At 38.0% G+C, this 21,506-nt stretch overlaps 1 protein-coding gene across 33 annotated transcripts in view; it reads left to right on the forward strand.

Moving 5' to 3' along the window:
• Positions 1-11,903, forward strand: part of ptprsa (protein tyrosine phosphatase receptor type Sa) — a 208,282-nt gene extending 196,379 nt beyond the window's left edge. For all 33 annotated transcript variants that reach the window (XM_047805163.1, XM_047805173.1, XM_027159581.2 and 30 more), the window contains 6 exons: positions 3,020-3,198; positions 3,668-3,794; positions 4,395-4,520; positions 5,781-5,935; positions 8,050-8,185; positions 8,646-11,903. In XM_047805163.1, coding sequence (XP_047661119.1) covers positions 3,020-3,198; positions 3,668-3,794; positions 4,395-4,520; positions 5,781-5,935; positions 8,050-8,185; positions 8,646-8,714 — 792 coding nt within the window. In that variant the 3' untranslated portion in view covers positions 8,715-11,903. The remainder of the gene's footprint in view (positions 1-3,019; positions 3,199-3,667; positions 3,795-4,394; positions 4,521-5,780; positions 5,936-8,049; positions 8,186-8,645) is intronic.
• Positions 11,904-21,506: the final 9,603 nt, after the last annotated feature.

The raw sequence follows: 21,506 nt of genomic DNA on the forward strand, positions 1-21,506 counted from the left end.
CTGTGTTTATCTGGTTATTGCTCCAAATATCTATATCTGTGTTCAGATTTCAACCCAGAATTTGGGATTCTGGTTTAAATCTTGTTCTTAGCATGTTGCACAATTTTTGTTTCTGAAAACCTAAAAACTAGTAACAGTTTTATTGCAACTATGGATGTGATGTAGCCTGGTATGGGGTTGCATTAGAACTGGACCAAGACAGATTGACATAAATAAAGCAGCATTGCCATTAAATAAAATGTATCCTCAGATTGAGCCAATCACGCTGTACAAGAGAGAATGGTAGATGGAGGATTATATGAGCTCTACATTCAACAACATGCAACTGAAGCATCTATTTTAAGACGAATTTACTTAGGTGTCAGAGTTCTTTGCTCTGGTATCCATAGTAACAGCTGCTTAAATCTGAATCTCTCTGATGAATCTTATCTGACTTTAATCTTCCTTTGTTAGCTTACTATAGAACTCGTAACTGTTGTTGACGTTGCAGACTGAGTTTATGAAAGATTTTTGTAAGCCTGTGTTTCACTGAAGAGCTGTTGACATCCCACGGTATGCTACGTGACTAAACCCCATTAAAGCCCACTCATTTCTGAGCAGCTCTTGACCTAATTGCGTGCACCGTATTGCACTACAGCCTGTAATCGTTTGTTAAATTACCCTCCGCAACAGAGAGACGCATCTGTCGGGCAAAGAACAGCGACACTCGTCATCTCCTGGGAAGACGCTCTCACCGCAGTCCATGCAAATGATGTAACTCTAGCAGCATGGCAGAGGACTGAGATTCAGCTGAGTTATTAATAGGAGAAAGAGAACTACAGGAGCCTTTAATTATTAGCTGATGATGATGAATAGACACAGAGGGAGAGAGAGAGAGAGAGAGAGAGAGAGAGAGAGAGAGAGAGAGAGAGAGAGAGAGAATTTTTCCTGCAGTACCCCACTCTTAAATAAATGTTTCACAGAAAAAAATTACCTTATTTTAATTTTCTTGGTGTAATTGATGAGTCTAGATCATTCATTAGAGGCTAACATGGATAACAACTAATGGAAAACTATTCCACTTAATAGCTCTACATGTACAAATTTGGATGTTCATGCTTATATTAACACTGAGTGTGTAAATTAGCTGTAAATTGTCCATATTGTCCGTAGTAGGAACTTCATACTTGATACCTGATCTCCACTTAATTATTTGGCAGGAGTGACAAGCTATTGGTCCATCCATTGCCATCAGCTCCAGTATGTCAGAATGTTTGGAATGTTATCAATCTCCATCTCTTTAAACTGATTTCTGTCTCCTTCTTTTCAAAATTTCATAATTAAAGGATTTGTGGCCACCAAATAATGTCCATGAAACACACAACCTCAAAGATCGTGTGTTCACGTATGGTATAGTAGCAATAAAGCCATGTGGCTCCTGCACTGTGTGTGTATGTGTGCGCGTGTGTGTGTGTGTTTTAAAATTCCATCAGCCAGCTGCATAGCTCTCTCTGCTTCTATGCTTTTCCAGGTGCTTCTTTTGAAGAGTAGGCACCCAGCCAGTGACACACACACACACACACACACACACACACACTAGAGCTAACGCACTCTACAGTATATACTATAGCAACTGTATGAAGAAAGAGGGAGTCAGAAATGAAAGACAGACAGTGAATTTGAGAGAGTGGATGTCAACCGTCCCATAAGAAGATTCTCTCAGACAGATGACCTAGAATCAAACCTTGTGTAACCATCATGGCTGCTCTGATGCTAATACATGCTAACTTTAACTTTGGATTGATTATATGACTACACACAACCACACATACATACCTACCTATACAGTCCCATCTGAAAGTTTTATTTTATTTTTGCTGAAAACCTTTGAGTTTGAGATCAAAAGATTCATATGACTTTCTCCTGAGTGTGTTTCTGGATGTCTTAATCAACTTAGGTGGGCATCAAATTTAATTAGTAATAATAATATAACTATTAATCAAATATGGGGACATGATTTATTTGTTTGTTTGTTTATAAATTTTACATTGAATGTGTGTGTGTGTGTGTGTGTGTGTGTGTGTGTGTGTGTGTGTGTGTGTGTGTGTGTGTGTGTGTGTGTGTGTGTGTGTGTGTGTGTTTATATAAGATCTCACCTTTTTGTATATTAGATGTGACAGTGACCCATTTCAATAACACTGGCATTGTTTCAGAGATGATTGTGTGTGATGGATGAATAGGTGTACAGAGGAACTAGGCCAGCACACCTCTCTATCACTCATGGCCAAGCAGCTGGAACACAGCTAGGATTCACGTGTCCTTAAAACCACACTGCTCCAATTATAAGCTTTTAAAGTCACTCACGATTCGCATAGATATATGTTTCATAGACACATTACACAGCATAGCAGGGTGCACGCTTGTCCAAAATCTGCTTTACATCAGTAGAATTTAAGGTTAATGTTAATATATCTTGAACAATTTAAAATAGTTCTACAATTACTCTGTTTTTCTTTTTGTTTGTTTCTGGTTAGTAAAAGTTTAACTGTTATAAAACTGGAGAGTATTCTTTTGTTAGAATTGTTATTATATTTATACTACATTTATACGCTATATGGGGGGGGGACCTTTTTTTGTTGTTGTTGTTGTTTTTTTTTTTTTTTAGTGCTTCAGTTATTTTAAAGCTCAGTAGCTTGTATAAGACAGGTACCAGTATCATCAGCTGGTTCAGTACTGGTTTCATTACCATTATCAGAAAGGACAATGTGGTATTGTGTGACCTATAAAACCTTCCGCGATTTGTTAGACACATTACTGAACATTCTGTTAACTTTTTCAGTGAACTGTCATCCTTAGACACACAAGACCTTCAATGTTTTGATCTGATTCTTTATTGTTTGTATAAGATTGTTTTATTGTTTGTTCTAATTTTGTTCATAGCATAGAGAGGAAACATCAATATATGTTGTTGTGTGTAGAGTATAATTTTCTCCAGCTCTTTTAATTCTGTCTGTTTATGCTGTTTTCTTCACATTTGCAGAGACTGGCCAACTCCAAGGCACACACGTCTAGGTTTATAAGTGCCAACCTGCCCTGTAACAAGTTCAAGAACCGCCTGGTGAACATCATGCCGTATGAGACTACCCGAGTGTGCCTTCAGCCAATCAGAGGGCTAGAGGGCTCTGACTACATCAATTCCAGCTTTATTGATGGATACAGGTACATACAACAGGCGCTCTTATCTTTTTTCCTAGTCTCTCTATTATAACAATGCTCTAGTTATAGATCATTAACTGTTTTAGTCACTTTGGTCGCTTTCTTTCTGGATTACAGTGAACAGCGCAGTTTCAAAGCAAACTTGGGGTTAATGAAATCCTAGAAGGCAAAAATCAGAACAAAATGGAATAACAACAAACACGCAGGACTTTTAGACATCACTGTTTTTTAAAACTGTGCTTTATATTAGCTAGCTTTATAACAGTCATTTTAGTTTTCAGGCAGACATGAAGTTCAAACATCACACATTAGTTATTCTCAGTAGTCATATTCACACTCCTGTGCACTTTATATTTGGCTTAACCCAGCGTCTCGTCAGCTTCTGCAACAAATGCAGCTACCAGTTGGAGGTTGGCTTACTGGACATCTTTACATAAATAAATGCATTTAATTCATATATGTGTGTGTTTAGGCAGCAGAAGGCCTACATCGCCACCCAGGGCCCATTAGCTGAGACCACGGAGGACTTCTGGCGTATGCTATGGGAGAACAACTCCACCATCGTGGTGATGCTCACCAAGCTGAGGGAGATGGGCAGAGTAAGAGAGAGAGAGAGAGAGAGAGAGAGAGAGAGAGAGAGAGAGAGTGTGTGTGTTTGTGTGTGGGTGTGTGTGGGTGTGTGTGTGTGTGTGTGTGTGGTTAAAGAATGATACTGCAAAAATGTCCATTTAATGTTGTAGAAGGTCCATAAAAAACAAGTTCCTATTATTCCTTAGCAGCTATAAGCTGACATTCCCTGACTAGCCTAACTTTTTATCTGTCTTTAAGGCAATAAGACAGAAAACATGCAGCTTTTGAAAGTGAAAAGTGCAAAGCAAAAACATTTTTGTCCTCTGAGTGATAGAAAGTACTGACACATTGGAGACTCATTCAAACATATACCTTTACCATATCAACAATGAACAATTGTTACTGTAGAAACAATACCATATTAAAACTTGTGCATTCATAAATTAACCTTGTGACTCAAATGAACATCTCACTCAGGTCTGTTGGTTCTGATAACAAAAACATTTTCCCTGTAAAACAGCTTGTGTGCGTTTATGAGACAAGTGATCTGGTTTAATGGGTGTGTTGCTATGTGCTTGTTTGTGTGTGTGTGTGTTTGTTGGTGTGTGTGCGTATTTATGCGTCAACAGGAAAAATGCCATCAGTACTGGCCAGCAGAGCGCTCCGCTCGGTATCAGTACTTTGTGGTGGACCCCATGGCAGAGTATAACATGCCCCAGTACATCCTTCGAGAGTTTAAAGTTACAGACGCAAGGGTGAGCAACTCTCTCTCTCTCTCTCTCTCTCTCTCTCTCTCTCTCTCTCTTTCACACACACTCTCTCTCACACACACACACACACACACATACACACATACATGCACACACTTGGCTTGCACACATCAGACCACCATATTTACCCAAGCCCTTATGCACATTACAGTAGCTCCTTGATTTTTATTAATTACTTTTGGGCAGCTTTTAAAACACTAATGCTAATGTGATGTGAGTCTTAGAGTGGAAAGAATTAAAACAGCAGCTATTTTACCACACATTCACTTCAAATATAAACCGCTAATCTGCTTTATTTAATGTGTTCATTCAAATCACTCGGCATGACAAATTCCTCTTAGGTAAAAAACAAACTTGAAAATAAAGCATGTTTGTAAATTTTTTTTTTCTGAATTAACATCCCGAAGGCATTTACACACACAGCAGTATTTTTGTCTGTTGGGAAGCAGTGGACCTGAAAGTCACCCACTTCCACCAAGAGAAAATTTGTAGCCAGTGGTTTAATTGGGATTAGATCATCAAAGCAGAGCTGGTAGAACCGTAACACAACCTTGTTTAAGACAGGAGAAGGTCCAGCCTGGAGAGGAGAGATGAAGAGGGAGAGAGGAAGATGAGAGGGACACTGCAGCTACACAGCTCAGACCTAGTCATGTATTTAATCACACAATTTGCCATACTCTGTGCAAAATTTAGTTCAATACATTCACTCATTAAAGCCTGTGAGTGTGTGTGTTGGGGGTGGGGGGTATGGTTTGCTGAGTAAGTGAGTAAGAGAGCACAATTAAGGAAGAGTGAGTTAGAATGAGGGATGGGACAATGAGGAGAGAGAGTGAGGGACAAGGGATGAGTGAGAGTGTATGATCTGTAGGCTGAACTCAGGTGCTCTTTGGGAAGAGTGAACAGCTCACACTTCACTCATTAACCTTCTTCTACCAGAAATATTACAAACGTAGTTTTGGGAGAAAGTTTAAACATTTTTTCTTGCATGAATTACGTGGGAGAGATGAGTGTGGTAAAAGAGGGCATGTCTGAGTAGGACACATGGGCGTGTCTGAGCTAGTGTACTAGCATGATACTTCTAAAGAAGTCATCTGATTTACATGAACATCCGTCATTAATATTAATATTTCAGATTTGAATTTATATCTTGTACTTTTTATATATGTTGCCCTTGCCTGTTTTTTCTCCTTCCCATCTAATTTTTTTCTCTCAATCTTTCTATCCCTCTTCCGCTCTGCCTCTCAGGACGGCCAGTCTCGGACTGTGCGACAGTTCCAGTTCACTGATTGGCCGGAGCAGGGAGTCCCTAAATCTGGTGAAGGTTTCATCGACTTCATCGGCCAAGTGCACAAAACCAAGGAGCAGTTTGGCCAGGATGGTCCCATCTCTGTCCACTGCAGGTAACACACACACACACACACACAAACACATACACAGACACACAGGATAAGTATAACACCTCAGACTGATGATTATGACTGGAGACTTGAGTTTTGAGCACATACACCCACACACAGTTCTCATCAGCATGCTTTAAATCTGTTAAATGTCATCATCAGACGTGATTCTCACACTTCCAGTCCATTAGCTTTCAGCGGCCTCACTTTTTATTCTGTATAAGATCTAATTCTCTATATCAGCACCATTTCACAGGCAAAACAGCACTACACAGCCTACTTTACTCTAATAACACTCTCCATTGCTCTACACCGTCTCTCACACAAAAAAACCCTCTGAGATCTAGAAATAACATTGCAGATAAAACACTGAACGCTGTGACGCCAAAGTACAGCTGTGTTCCATACTGGTGTTTAAATTCCACACTCATCTCCTCCTATACTCAGATGGTAAGATTCACACATCTACAGTATAAGTAAATATGCCATTTGAGCACAGATAGATAACTAATGCAACACTTTCTGTGACATGTGCGTGCTGGAGTCTCAAGTGCAGTCGAGTCTCCGATTTTATCTGTAATTCAACTGGAAGATGTGATACACTGTGTGTGTATTTGCTCACAAATACGGTAGATGATCTCTCACCCTATACCCTTTGGCGTGCACACACACACACCCACACTCACTAACTGATTGTTTACTCTGGCTCAGGTGGCTCATGTCTCATTTTCCCCTTCCTTCTTCAATCCATCGTATCTCTTTCACTCCATTTTTCAACATCTCACACATCTCTATTAATCTACAGCTGCTTCACTCATTATTTTCTCCCTATTCATTTCTTCTCATCTCGCCTCATCACCCCCCAAAATATCATATCTAATAGAGGCACTGGTCATTAATTGGCTGAGCGAGTTCAGTGAAACAGGAGCATAAATCTTTTTGTTGGGCGAGCCTGTCACGTTTCAAGCCCGACGTGTGTTAAACAGGTTTTGAGGATGTGTGAGATTGGTTTCCAGCACAAACAGCCATGCAGGCACTGGGTGAACGCTAGGCTTTTATTAAACAGTGGTTTCATGTAGCATCATTACAGCCAACGATGTTTAACCAGAGTCGTTATAATTCATGACGTGAGACACTGAATGTGCAGCGAGCTAAGGTTATGTTCTCTAAGTCAGACACTTTTTTATGCATCATTTCAACCTCGGCAAGTGGAAGGGGAGAAAAATAAATCTGTTGTTAGAGAGTCTGTTGTCATTTCAGTTATTACTCCAGAACTGATGCAGGAGTTAGAGAGAGTGAGACAGACGGACAGAGACAGATGACAGAGAAAAACAGAGAGAGAGATAGCAACAGAGAGAGTCAGAAAAACAGGAGGGGGGACCGAAAGAGACTGAGGGAGAGACAGAGGCAGAGCCCTGGAGTGTTACAGGAGCCGATATACGCTGGGTGCTCTGTCATAAATAACAGGGCTGTGTGTGTCTGTGTGTGTCTGTGTGTGTGTGGTTATGCCTCAGTGTGCCTCCCAATAGAACCGGTACTCAGTTCATGATTATTTCTTCGATAATCCTCTCAGAGTTCCTGGTTCACTGCATGTCTAAAAGTCAATACTGACATCTTTAATACGAACCGCTGCCATATTCATAACAGAGTGCTGGGGATAAACAGCAATGTACTGTATAGTACCCAAATCACTATATAGTGACTATAGTGAACTCTTTTACTAGTGGAGATATACAGTATATAGATTACTCATAAAATCCCAAAATGCATTGCATTGGGTTCGGGTTCAAACCATGTATCACTAATATGGCAACTCTTTGCTGATATAGTGACTGCATGTACAATAATAACACAGACATTAAGTATTGTGAGTTAGGCATTTAACCAGCAGTAAATCACTAAGGTCAGAATTTTATCCCAATAATCCACATGCTAAGTACTCTAATCTGATAGATTTAGTTGTTCTATATGTGCAGTGTTAGAGGATTATGAGTTGAACTGTTTGCAGTCAGCACAAAACCAACAAATGATGACAAGCATCATTTTACAAAAACAAGGAATGAAATTAGAAATGAAAGTAAAGTGTATGGCTAAACGTCTTATATTTTATGATGTAGTGCTGGTGTGGGCCGGACTGGAGTCTTCATCACGCTCAGTATCGTGCTGGAGCGGATGCGCTATGAGGGAGTGGTGGATATCTTTCAGACAGTCAAAATGCTGAGAACCCAGCGGCCTGCCATGGTGCAGACCGAGGTAAGAGACTCTAATCATGTTACAAATGACCAAACCAGCTCTCGATATATTTTTGAGAACTTTTGTACCTTTAATATGTATCTTCCATCATAAATTGTAGGTATAAAGGTGTAAAGGTACAAAAGGTATATGTTTGATGGTTTGACACCAGCAACAAGGAATAATACCTTTAATAACATTTTGTATCATGTTTTCTAACAACAAATTCACTTTTCTTTCTTAAATATTTTGTTTGACATACATGCAGAAGCAAACAGGAACAGTTTTTACATTTAAAAATAGCAGAAAATGTTTTATTTTATTACTGGTTTTCTCCTGACACCACTCTACGCGTAGTTTGTTGGGGATTGTTTGTTTCTGATTGGCGTACAATCATAAAGGCAGAACAAGTTACTAAATCACCGCTGTTTTGTAATAACAAGCTCCTGAGCAGTTGTTTTTCATTTTGCTGTTTCCACAGGACGAGTACCAGTTTTGCTACCAGGCAGCTCTTGAGTACCTAGGAAGCTTTGATCACTATGCAACGTAAAAAGCCATCTCCTTCCCCCTTCCCAGTGCCCCCTCTACAGCCTCCTGAGCCATAGGAACCTGCTTGAAACAATTGAAACAGTAACAACTGTACAAAAAATCCAACAAAATAAAAAAAAGAAATAAATCCTGTTGCAAAATAAATCCCAATCTAAAGAGTGTATTTGGCAGCAGATTCCAGGACCATCATCAAAAAAAATCCTAATTGAACAGAGCCCAAGCCGAGGCAGATGGAGAGATCCGTTTAGAAACCAACTCCATGTACGTCCTCAATCATGAGACAGAACCAAAAGTATTGGCTCAGGCCACGAGGTGGGAATGATCTATAAGTTGGACTGCTTACTTTACCTCAAGTGTTCTGATATGGAGGATATTATTAATCTATATGTGGACGTATATCTCCAAACCAATTCTGTAAAGATACAAAAATGATCAGGAGCTAAAATTCAGGACTCATCTATGCGTGGGTTCAGCCGATTGATCAAAGTGGATGTGATCACACTGAGACTGACCTGATTGGTGAGGTGATTGAGCAGAGATCCTTCAGTAGTTTGATCATGGTGATGGCAGCAGAAGGTGTTTCCGGGGTTGCGTTAGAGAAGTAGGCAGGATTTTTACCTAGAGTCTCTACAATCCCATCCATTTCAAGATATCAAGGCTCGTGTTCATCTTATACAAAATGCTAATTCTCCAGAAGTCGTTTCGGTGCTTTTTTGGGACAAGCTAGCCAATGTCTTCACAACACGCCAATGTAGCTTTGTCTTGAAAGCGTATGGAGGCGACTGGAGCGTGACCCTGACAGTATCTTGTGAGAAATGTGAGGACCAAATGATTCTCCACTGTTTTCTCTGGATCGTGGTATAAGTTACCTGTGACTGGTTTTGACCTGTGACTGGTTCAGAACCTGGTCTGCAGGGACCACCACCGCCACATGCATGGAATCATGGGATTGGTGCTCCAGTGACCAACATTTGCCATGATTCATTGCCTTGAATCTGGAAAGGCTGTTCTTTAGACAAGAAAGCACTCTTTTCCTGTGACCAACCCAACAGTGAAAGATCTCAGATGTCCCTGACGGCAGTCTGCACCAAGACAAATGCTCTCGGGGATCCGTGAACACTTTGAAGGCCATCATTTCATTATGGCTTCACTGGCCAATCACAGTGGATCTCCATATACAAACCACATCAACAAACAGAAACCCGGTGGTACGACTTAATGTGCGCATCTCCGAACTTTTAATTAAGACTTGAACATAAATGTGTGTGACAGGATAAGAGGAAACTTCTCTTCCTTCGCTCTCTGCATAGGTCAAAATGGTGTGTGTGTGTGTGTATGTGTGTGTGTGTGTGTGTGCGTGTGTGTGTGTGTGTGTGCGCGCATACTGGAGAATGCTTGAATGGCAGAGCTTTCAGATTAGTTTGCAACGGAAGATACTGATTGCGCTGTGGAAGAGCCGTGTGTAGTCTTTTCTTATTTCCAAAAAAGCCTTATCGTTGTAACATTATACAAAATGACATTGTATTATTATTATTATTATTATTATTATTATTACAATTAACATAATTTTACTTTCATTTGATCTGTTTAGATTTGTAACAGATACAGAGACTGTATTTGTTTTTGGGTTTTTTAAGGAGGAGAAAAAGAGCTGGTTTTTGTTCATATTATGTTAAAAGACATTCTATTTTTTCACTATAGAAATGTGAAATGTGGATGTGTGTGTATATTTATGCATACACACTTACATACACAGTATATTTAAATGCAAAATACAAAGATGTATCCAAATCATAGTATGATTAGTATTTCTTATGTATTTTTTTTCACTCATGAACATGTATTCATTTATATATTATTTTTTAATCATGATTTGGAGAAATGCAGCTTGGCCTCATTCTTATTGCTCAAAAAAGTACAAACTCTTAGGTTTGATTTATATTCTTATCATCATTAGTAGTGTGTAATTTGAGGTAAAGGCATTAATATAAAAAATAAAAAAAAAAAGCAGTAGAATTTCTTAACATTGACTTAAACGTTAACTTTTTATTTCTACATTTTTAATATTCATGAACTGTACCCAATGTTTCACTTCCCTTATTAAAATTTCATTTTTACTTTTTTTATTTTACATTATTGTTGTTTTTTACTTTTGAAATCACAGAACTGATCATCGGCTTGTTATGTATGAACAAAGGTCCTGAATATGAAGTGTAAATAAACTAGATTATATGTATTTGTATAATTTGACCCACACGTTTTTCTGTCTGAACAATTCTGAATTTAAATGTGGAAAAAAAAAAAAAGCTTTTTCTGAGGAACTTGGTGGTGTTGCAACAATCTTCTCCATCTCTGATCCCTTCACTTTCACTTTTTTGAAAATATTTTATATATATATATTTTTTTTTTTATATGAGCTGTCCATCCCAGCGAGCTCAACAGTCATGAAGTTTCTTTTTTCCCTCATATGTAACTGCTTGAAGTTAATCCTACATTGCATTTACAGTTTTCTTTCCCCCTTTGAATAAAATAAATTATGTTTGGATAATGAATTAGGGAAGGGCTTGTGTGGTTGGTGCATACACTTGAACATGAAGACATAATGGAGTGACTGCACAAATTCGCCTTGAACGAATGTGAAACCTTTGTTGTGTGGAATCACATCACTGCCAGTATAATCAGTTTGCCCATTTACTTCATTCTTTAGTTTTTAACCACTGCAGGCTCTCAGTCTGTATACTTACATAATATACCATTTTTTATTCTTTTTCCTGGAAATCATTCTTTCTTGCTAAAGTTTAGAAGGAGACAGAAATCTGAAAATTCCAGCTCTGCCTTGGGAAGTGGAGTTCGACTTGTTTCTCCACAAGAAGCTCTTCGATTCGAATGGACACACATATCTCTGGAGCTCAGAATAAAAATGTTTGGATCTCTGATCTTTGTCTGACTTAAATGTCAGATTGACAGGGAAAGTACAGACTTTACTCCACTTCACATATAAAACCGACCATATTGAGAAGAAAAAAAAGAAACAAGTAAAGAAGAAAAGCCAAAATTGAAAAGTTTGTCTTTGTACGAAAGCCAAGCGATACTGCTTTCAAACTGTTACTTCTAACGGAAACAATAATTGGTTTAAAAACCACTGTGTATGTAGATATGTTGACTTTGTATTAAAGAAATGTTGTCTGAATCTCTGTTTTCTGAAGTTTGTTATTAAATTCTTAGTTTTGGGTTTATTTTCAGGTCATTCTTTTTACTTGCTGCATTTCAAAAGAAAAATCTGTACAGTACATTCTACTCAGTGCTGTGGGAAGCTATGTCACTAATATATCTCTTAAAGCTACAAGCTGCTCTTGATTTAACTGTTTTGATAGTAGCTAGCTACACTATAATATACTAAGAAGAAGAAGCTAAGAACACTGAAGCTGATGTGTCATTCTAAGGAACAATTTACTGCAATGTCATTTTATTGTGGCACTAATTTATTAAGTTTAAAGGTATCAGTATCAGTAAAGCATTCAGTAACTGAAATCAGTGATCTCTGACATGGACACATTGTCTGCACTGTCTTCCATTTACACTACTTTAGACAGTATTTTTAAAATAACCCACTTTGCCTGATAATAACGTCAATACTAGTCTATCTGCTGCTCCTTTCCCAAGCATGGGGCAACATGATTCCTGCCCGAATGGATCTCTATATGCAGTTGATAAAGTTCCACTAGGTGCCATAACAACTCTAAACTATGCAGCGAGCCCCAGACCACGTGATAGAGCCACACCGGGTAAGCTGTGCAAAGCAATGAAACATTGGCTTATGTTTTTTAAAAACATTTAAAAGTGTTCATTATATTTTAAAAAAATACAAATTTTAGTTGTGAAATGTAACATTTGTTCAATGGCTCATATAACTGAGGCTCATATAACTAAGCCATCACTGAATGTAAGGAAAAAAGGACTTTGTATAGGGAAAAAAGATAAATAACTGATGTAAATGTAAAAAGCTAAGTTTCTTTGTGATCAAACATACAGTTCATTAAGACAGAAGGATGGTAATAAAATTCTTCGTTTTTAGCTGGAGGCTTCTAAAAACAGCTATAATAAATTCTGGCACCTTGACAGAACAATCTTTGCTATGTCAAAATTTCACTCGGGGTAGAAATTGACGGCGTCTTCATTACACTACACAGACATACACACACACACCTCCCACTCACTATGCCTTCTCTCTGATTTTCCTAAATGCTTTGGACACATTGGTTGCATGTATTCTTTTTTTTTCTTATATAACCGGGAAACAGCCGACAACATACAGTCTCTTCATGAAAACCAAATCAGAATTTTCATATTTACTTTCACTAGCATCTAAATTGCTTGTGGATCCAGTCTAATCAGCGTGTCGATACACAATAGCTGAGATTAAAATGCCCATGAGGATGAAACCCACACCTGTCACTGTTTATGTTATTGCCTATCACATGGCCCATTAGTTTAGACTAGAGTACAAAGGCCAGTTAAATTTATTGCCAGTAGCTAAAGCCTCCAGGTTTTCGCCCACATTAATTAAAATCACAGCATCCTCATATTACACTGGGAGTAATTCTGCTCTGTTCTCTGATAGTGTGATATTAAAAACCAAATGTCTGTTCACTTGCTTTCACTGGGAACACTACACAAACTAATATTACTTCCCAGCCAGTAAGCTCAGTGTGAAGCTGTCCAAATGCCAGGGGCCCTGCTGCTTGCGCTCAACCCATCACCTGTTGCTATTTACGCTCCTGTCTCCCCTGGGCTGAGCACATGGTGCTAGCATTCTGCTAATCACACCCTCCATCCAGCACATCCTCTTTGACTGAATAGGCAGTGGAGGGAAAAAACAGAGTTGCTCATTTATTATTGGGGAAAGTATAGGCAAAGCAGGAGGATGTGGGCTTAATTATGCTCAGAGGCAGGCGCTAGCTCATTAGCACTTGGCTAAGCAGGACATCAAAGTGGGGTTTGTGACAGGGCACCCAAAAGCCACAGGAACTGGTAATAACTGGCAACACAATTCATGTGATTATCTGTAGCCTGTGGCAGAGCTTGAGTGCAACTAACAAACTGATCAAATCAAGACCATTTAAATATGGATATGATCAACCATTTGGATGAGGGAGGGTAAACATGGCAGTCTTGTGTATATGCATGTTAGCAATGATCTCTCTCAGCTTCTCAACTGCTTCTTTATACTAGAGAGCTTCTGAAGGATGCACAAGCCTCTTTAGCAGCACAAGTGGAACCAATGTTGTCAATGGTTTCTATGAGTTCAGTTATAATTCTTTCAGATACAAGTCATATATATTGGATACATATACACTGGATATATACTGTATGTAGTTGTATGAAGTATTTGGTTTTATACCTCAGTGCTGTTAAAATCTGCACTCTGATTGGTCAGAAAGTGTTTAATCATTTTCTATAACAGCAACTCTGACAGTTGTGCAGCTGTGCATTCCTATAGTTTCTATATGTTTAATAGAGCTAAGTTTGGTGAGTTGTTGTCTACTATAATTTTTCCAAACAGGCCACCAGAGTCAGTTTTAAGTTTTAGAGCGGAACTTTGTAACAACAGGACTGATAACCTTCAGTTTTTTTGTATTCTGACAAGCTCAACTGTTTTATTAGCTTCCTGAGAGAGGACAAAAAAAACTAAATTATACATGATGTGATGTGATTTTTGACATTTAAATAAATAAATAAATAAATAAATAAATAAATAAATAAATAAATAAATAAATAAATAAAATGCTTTGGCAAGTTATAAGATAAATTCTAAAATATTTTTTTTAAAGCGTAAAAAAAAATTTATTAGATTTATAATACACTTCAGTATGTGCTGTTATTGGAAAATAATCAACATGAAAATAAGCATTAAATATCGTTCTGATTAGTGGAGTGTGATTTAATGACTGCAGTGTTGTGATAAACTATGGCACAGTTTGCTTTTGTGCAATTATTCATAATACAGTAATGTCTGGCTGATCTACACAAAATTAAAATCTACAAATCCTGTTTGTACCAGTTGTAACAGTTTGTAGCAGAGTATTTATATTTTATTTTTAATTGACAATTAAAATAAAGGTTAATTAAAAGCATATTTCATACTTTAAATGATACTGGTTTTACTGTAACTTTATTAGCAATTCTAAATAGTTATGTCTTCAATAATTTGCCATTTACATACTGCTAATAGTTACCATGATGTTTCTTTAGCAAAAGGATTTAAATGAGGCAAAAAAGGCCCTACAGTCTAATATGTTCTGGAAGTTTCCAACCCCCCTTTAAGCCTTAAATGAGCTTTTGGTTCTCAATTGCAATCTCTAATGCTTATGCAACCTCTTGAGGTTTCTCAGAGGCTAATGTTAGCAATTTAGCATAGCCTTGAGCTTTGTGTCTTCATGGGGTTCATGATGTAAATGAAACCGTACAGCAGTTGGCATGCCAGTGTCTTCAGTCACTGTACTGTGTATGGATTACTGCAGTCTGTGTGTTCAGTTTCACTGAGCTCGGAGTCAAAAGTATAAACAACTCAAAGTGGATTACTTTCCTGTAACAGAATGTCCTAAAGTGTTGTTATTTTCTCTCTTGCACCTGCATTTGCCTAATTTTTTATTTGTTAAAGAATAACACATTGGCTGAAAACTAACACGTCCTTCTTCCTAGATAGGTGACACCAGCCAAGCATACCTTTTGGAATTGCTGCTCATGTTGTTATACAGGGAAGCACAACACAGTCTGAAGACAGCTCTATCAACCCTCTACTGCATACACAAGATTTATAGAAGTCTATGAATTTCTAGTTTAGATGTGATTGACAAGGGAGCAAGACTATACCATCCCTCCCACTCAAAAAAGCAAGGCCAGTTTTGCTGTCTCGGACACTTGGATGGATGTGGCATTGGCAGGAATCAAACACACTCTACTGACAATAAGGCAAGCGCATCTGCTGCACCAACATGGATGGATTTTTTTTCTTTTTTAACTTGGGCGGACTAGAGTTACCAGGATAATATGTATAATAAATAAACCTCTTCACAAATATCTTCCTCAAACCAATTAAGGTATATAGATAACTTCAAAGAGAAAATCAGACCGATTGATGCAATGATATGGTCTGGAAAGAGATATTTGAAAAAATGGCTTCCTTTTGAATGGCTGTGCAGTAAATGTCAGCCTGCTTATACCACACACTGAAAAACTGAGAGTGATCTCAGGTGTTTTATTCAGTACTGCTTCAGATATTCTGAATAAAGTTCAGTCCTGTAGTGAATAGAATCCAAATTACTGTGATCATATCATAAACTGGGTGAAACAGAGGACACAATCATCTCCTGTGTTCACTCTGTATGTCGTGCTCACTGTCTTGGTCTCTACTTCACTTCCTCTGTGATTTGCATTCATTGCATTCATTTTTCTTTTACTCTTAAGTGCTTGTCATTACTTTCTAATTGTTTGCATCATACAGAATTTGGAGTATGATTTCACAAATCGCTCTCTCTCTCTCTCTCTCTCTCTCTCTCTCTCTCACACACACACACACACACACACACACACACACACACACACACACACACACACACACACACACACACACACACTCTGTTTTAGGCATACAATTAACTGAAGCGTTATTTCTTATTCAAATGCATGTAATTCTTCAGCCCCATGTGCTATGAATAGAGACGAGGCTAAGGATCAGGTGTCGTAAATCGGAATGTCTCTGCTGCCCTCTTGTGGTAAAAATCTGAAATACTTCCATTAAATCGTACAGAAAGGTCAGGGTATATTCTGGCAAACGGTTTCCCTTTTGCGTTTCGCAATCGGCATAGCAAACTGTAGCACACGCCGTTTACCAACACGCGATGGGTAATTCGCAAAGCACAACGTTCCTTCTGTTTATCCAGCGCGATACCATAGAAAGGAATTAAAAGTACGAGGCTCCAAGTGTAAGAGGCGGGGCAACAGTTACAAAATTTCAAACATAAAGTTGATGCAAACAGATATTAATAGACAGGTTTCAGTCAAATATTTATGGTTTCTTTAGCGAAATTCAGTGTTATAAACATGAATTTAGGAATAAAAATAATAAAAGATAGGCTACTACACCAAGTTGTCAGAGGAAATGTAACTTAACCAAGTTTTGGAGAAAAAAACCACAAAACAATTAACCATTCGTTTTTTATTTATTTATTTATTTATTTTATTTAACCCTTATTTAAGTAGGTAGAACTCACTGAGATTAAAATTCACAGGAGTGACCTGGCCAAGATGAGAAGCAGTACTACAAGTAATTCAATAACAGACTTACACACTACAAAGTTATATAAGTGGCAGTCTTGTGTGCATGAATGTTAGCAATGATCTCTCTCAGCTTCTCAACTGCTTCTTTATACTAGAGAGCTTCTGAAGGATGCACAAGCCTCTTTAGCAGCACAAGTGGAATCAATGTTGTCAATGGTTTCTATGAGTTCAGTTATAATTCTTTCAGACACAGGTCATATATCACTGGATATATACTGTATGTAGTTGTATGAAGTATTTTGTTTTATACCTCAGTGCTGTTAAAATCTGCACTCTGATTGGTCAGAAAGTGTTTAATCATTTTCTATAACAGCAACTCTGACAGTTTTGCATTCCTATAGTTTCTATATGTTTAATAGAGCTAAGTTTGGTGAGTTGTTGCAAAGTTTTATAAGTTATATAGTTATTACGAGATCTATCCTTGAAAGGTTATACTATGCTTCTCAGTCTTTAATTGTGAATCAATTAAAAAACAAACTATTTGGAATGTAGTACATACTAAACCAGTTAAGTATAAAGAATTCAACAAATAAGACAGTGGCAACAACCCCACCAAAGCATAACCTGCATTTTGTAATAAAATTATATTATTTTATGTAATAAAAGTCCATTAATATGGATTTTAACCTAGCCACACATAGAATTTATTGAACGTAATCATCAGAGAAAAGGACTACCAACCAACATAACTTATCAAATCATTGCATAAAGCATTATTTTGTATTATTTCATATGTATGGTTTCTAAGTTTGAAATTGTTTCGTGTCATTCATTTTCTGTGGAAGGGGACACAAACTAGGATGCACATTGCAGGGGGTCTCATGCTGATATAGGTTTAGAACCACCTAATGTCTACCACATTCTGAAATAGTGATGATGGCCACTGATGTGGACATTCAGACTGCAAGTACAATCATCTACAGCTTAATCTTTTTTCTTACTGTATATTAGAGATGCTCGAATCATAAACGTCACCCGAATCGGCAGCTTCGTTATCATTTAATCCTTTTTTAATGAATTCTGTTTTAAATGAACGTTCATATATTAAAAAAATAATGATTATGAATTATCATACCTCTCATATCCGCCTCCGACCCACCGGTGATTTATTAAAATGCATATTATTTCTTATTATGCTACCCATCCCGTGAGTTACCCGCAGCGCACGCGATAGGCTTTAACCGCGATCCGAATGAAATGTGTAATGATGTAACTTTAATTTTGCATTATTGTCAAATCTGCAGCAAAATATGTATAGATAAATATTGTGCAATGATGATAATATTGTTTTTATTTTGTTTTTTATTATTATTGTGTGTGTGAAAATTTTGGTTTGGTCATCAGTTTATTTAATATGGAAAAATGACAACACAAAAAGGTCGCAAGGTGCAATTTCATAGCGAACTTTGCAAAGGGACACTTTGCACTCTACCAAGGATGAAGGATAAAAACTTAACCAGTAGGCGTTGTTTTTAGTAATTAGGCTTGTAATATCCTTAGGTGCAGATATATGTATACAGACATAGACACATGGATATAAATTAACACGAACCTTTATTTATATATATCGAGCGGAACACTCCACACATGTCCACACTTGGTCGGCGACAACAGACTGAAACCCCGAACACCGCTCCCTACTGGACAACCTTGTCTATAACATCCCATTTACTAAAGGTTACATTTAGTTTTTTAGTAAATAAATACAGAAATGGGGGTGGGGGCACGGTGGCTTAATGGTTAGCACGTTTGCCTCACACCTCCAGGGTTGGGGGGTCGATTCCTGCCTCCGCCTTTTGTGTGTGGAGTTTGCATGTTCTCCCTGTGCCTCGGGGGTTTCCAAAGACATGCATGGTAGGTTGACTGGCATCTCTGGAAAATTGTCCGTAGTGTGTGAGTGAATGAGAGTGTGTGTGTGCCCTGTGATGGGTTGGCACTCTGTCCAGCGTGTATCCTGCCTTGATGCCCAAAGACTCCCTGTGACCCAAGTAGTTCGGATAAGCGGTAGAAAAATGAATGAATGAATGAAATACAGAAATATGCAGTATTACAAATTGTAGGTAGGCCTATATATTATGCACAGTGGTGCAGAATTTCTGCTCATTTCATTGGTAGGCCAAACCTTTTATACAGTACATGTAAAATGACATATTTAGTGCAGTCTTGTCAGTGAAGTCAGTGTCTTTGTAGTTGATGTAGTTTAATTTGCACAAAATAGCAAACAGTAAATTATTAATATTCTTAATATTCTTAAATAATCTTAAATTATTATATCAGAATTATAGTAAAATCTGCTTTTTAAATGAGCAATATATCCCACATGTGCTCGGTCAGATTGAAATCTGGGGAATTTAGAGGCCAAGTCAACTCCTTGTCTCTCTTTGTATTTGTCTCAGCTATGTGTTATCAGTAGGCTTCCTGTTCCTGAGACCAGACAGGCTAGCCTTCTCTCCACACATAAATAAATAGGAGCTCACCACCCTGTTGCCAGATCACTGGTTGTGATTTGTTGACCACTTTTTGTAATTACTAAACACTGCATATTGAGAACATCCAACAAGGCCTGTTGTTTTGGAAATGCTCTGACTCAGTTGCTCAGACGTTGCCCCATTTTTCTACATCCAACACATCAACATTGAGAACTGACTGTTCACATGGTGCCTAATATATCTCACCCCTTGACAGGTGCCATTGTAATGAAATATTCAGTGTTATTCACTTCATCTGTTAGTGGTTTTAATACACTATTTGCATTAAAATGAGGTCTCACAGCTGATTATTCATTAAATTCATCAAATTCTAAATCAGTGCAGCTATAACGTTTCCTCAGGCTGCATTTTAATCTGTTGTTCATGGTGATGGTGAGAATAAATCATCACTTTGTCATTACCTTTTGGTGATGTGTTTAAATACATCTCAGTATAAACATTTGAACAAATACTGCACTGGCATTTTCTCAGCATCTTCAAGGTTTTAAACAATCGCTGAAGCCATGGTCCTCAAAAAGCCTACAAAGCATGTACCGGATCTCTGGCAAAAGTATTGGCACTCTTGTTAATAAATAATAATGATGCCAATAATGAATTATTTGTAAAGATTTTTAATAGCTTTAATAATCTTTAATAGATTGTTTTCTATTGCGCTCAATCACCATACACACTATTGTTGCATTTGAGGAACTGTGAATGTGTACATGTGTTTCATGTTTTCATACCCATCACTACGAAGAATACCAAAAAGCATTAAATAGAAAGATATTAGATTGCTGATGAATATAAGCATTCTACACAACAAATTTTTGAACTGGATTTAAAGACACCAAAAAAATCAGATCTGCATGGAGGAATTGAAGTTGTTCATGGTTCATTTACAAGTATTTCTACAGGAAAAGATCATTCCTTGCATAACTTGATCTCTATAACTTCTGTTTAAATTTAGAGTGAAGTGCAGAAGCTCCATCTGTTTTTCCATCACTTCTCCAAGGTTTATTCAACGGGTGGTAGTGATTCTGTCTCAGTGTCAGTGTGAGTGGGTGGATCAGTGATGAGCCTCAGTTACTGTGAGGTAAGAATTCGAACACGGGGCAGCGCCGCCTCCGAATTATGAAAATCTCTCACTTTACTATGCTGAGGTGTGAATGAGGTTGACTGCTTTAAATTCAAATTCAAATTTTATTTGTCACATACAAATTCATACACAGTGAGATATTGAGTGAAATGCTTTTTACGGCTGTCCTTAATATGAAAATTATGTCGGATAGAAACATTCTAAAATTGGAATTATGCTAAAAACCATATACAGCATATAGGGAAATATGGTGGAAAATTGCAGTAGAAAAATAGAGAAGTAGTATCAGAATACAGTGATTAGATTTGTTTATAGTACAAGGATGAAGTATGAATGGAATGAATATGAATATAGTGCAGTTGTATTATTGTGCAAAACTTTGGCTGAGATAGATGACATACATGTAAGTACAATAAAAGTGCTCTATCAGAACTACAGGGTTCCTGGTCAAGTTCCTGTTAGAAATTACCCCAACTGAATGATTCCAGGGGGGGGGTTCAATTCCCGCCTCCGCCTTGTGTGTGTGGAGTTTGCATGTTCTCCCCGTGCCTCGGGGGTTTCCTCCGGGTACTACGGTTTCCTCTCCCGGTCCAAAGACATGCATGGTAGGTTGATTGGCATCTCTGGAAAATTGTCCGTAGTGTGTGAGTGAATGAGAGTGTGTGTGTCCTGCGATGGGTTGGCACTCCGTCCAGGGTGTATCCTGCCTCGATGCCCGATGACGCCTGAGATAGGCACAGGCTCCCCGTGACCCGAGGTAGTTCGGATAAGCGGTAGAAAATGAGTGAGAGTGAGTGAGTGAACGATTCCATTTCATCATGACCAAAACAACAACAATGCAAACATGGAAAGGAGTCGAGGCTGCAGTCCTGTAATGTTCCACAAT

Source organism: Tachysurus fulvidraco, chromosome 2 (assembly GCF_022655615.1).
Source record: "Tachysurus fulvidraco isolate hzauxx_2018 chromosome 2, HZAU_PFXX_2.0, whole genome shotgun sequence".
NCBI classification, from domain to species: Eukaryota; Metazoa; Chordata; class Actinopteri; order Siluriformes; family Bagridae; genus Tachysurus; species Tachysurus fulvidraco.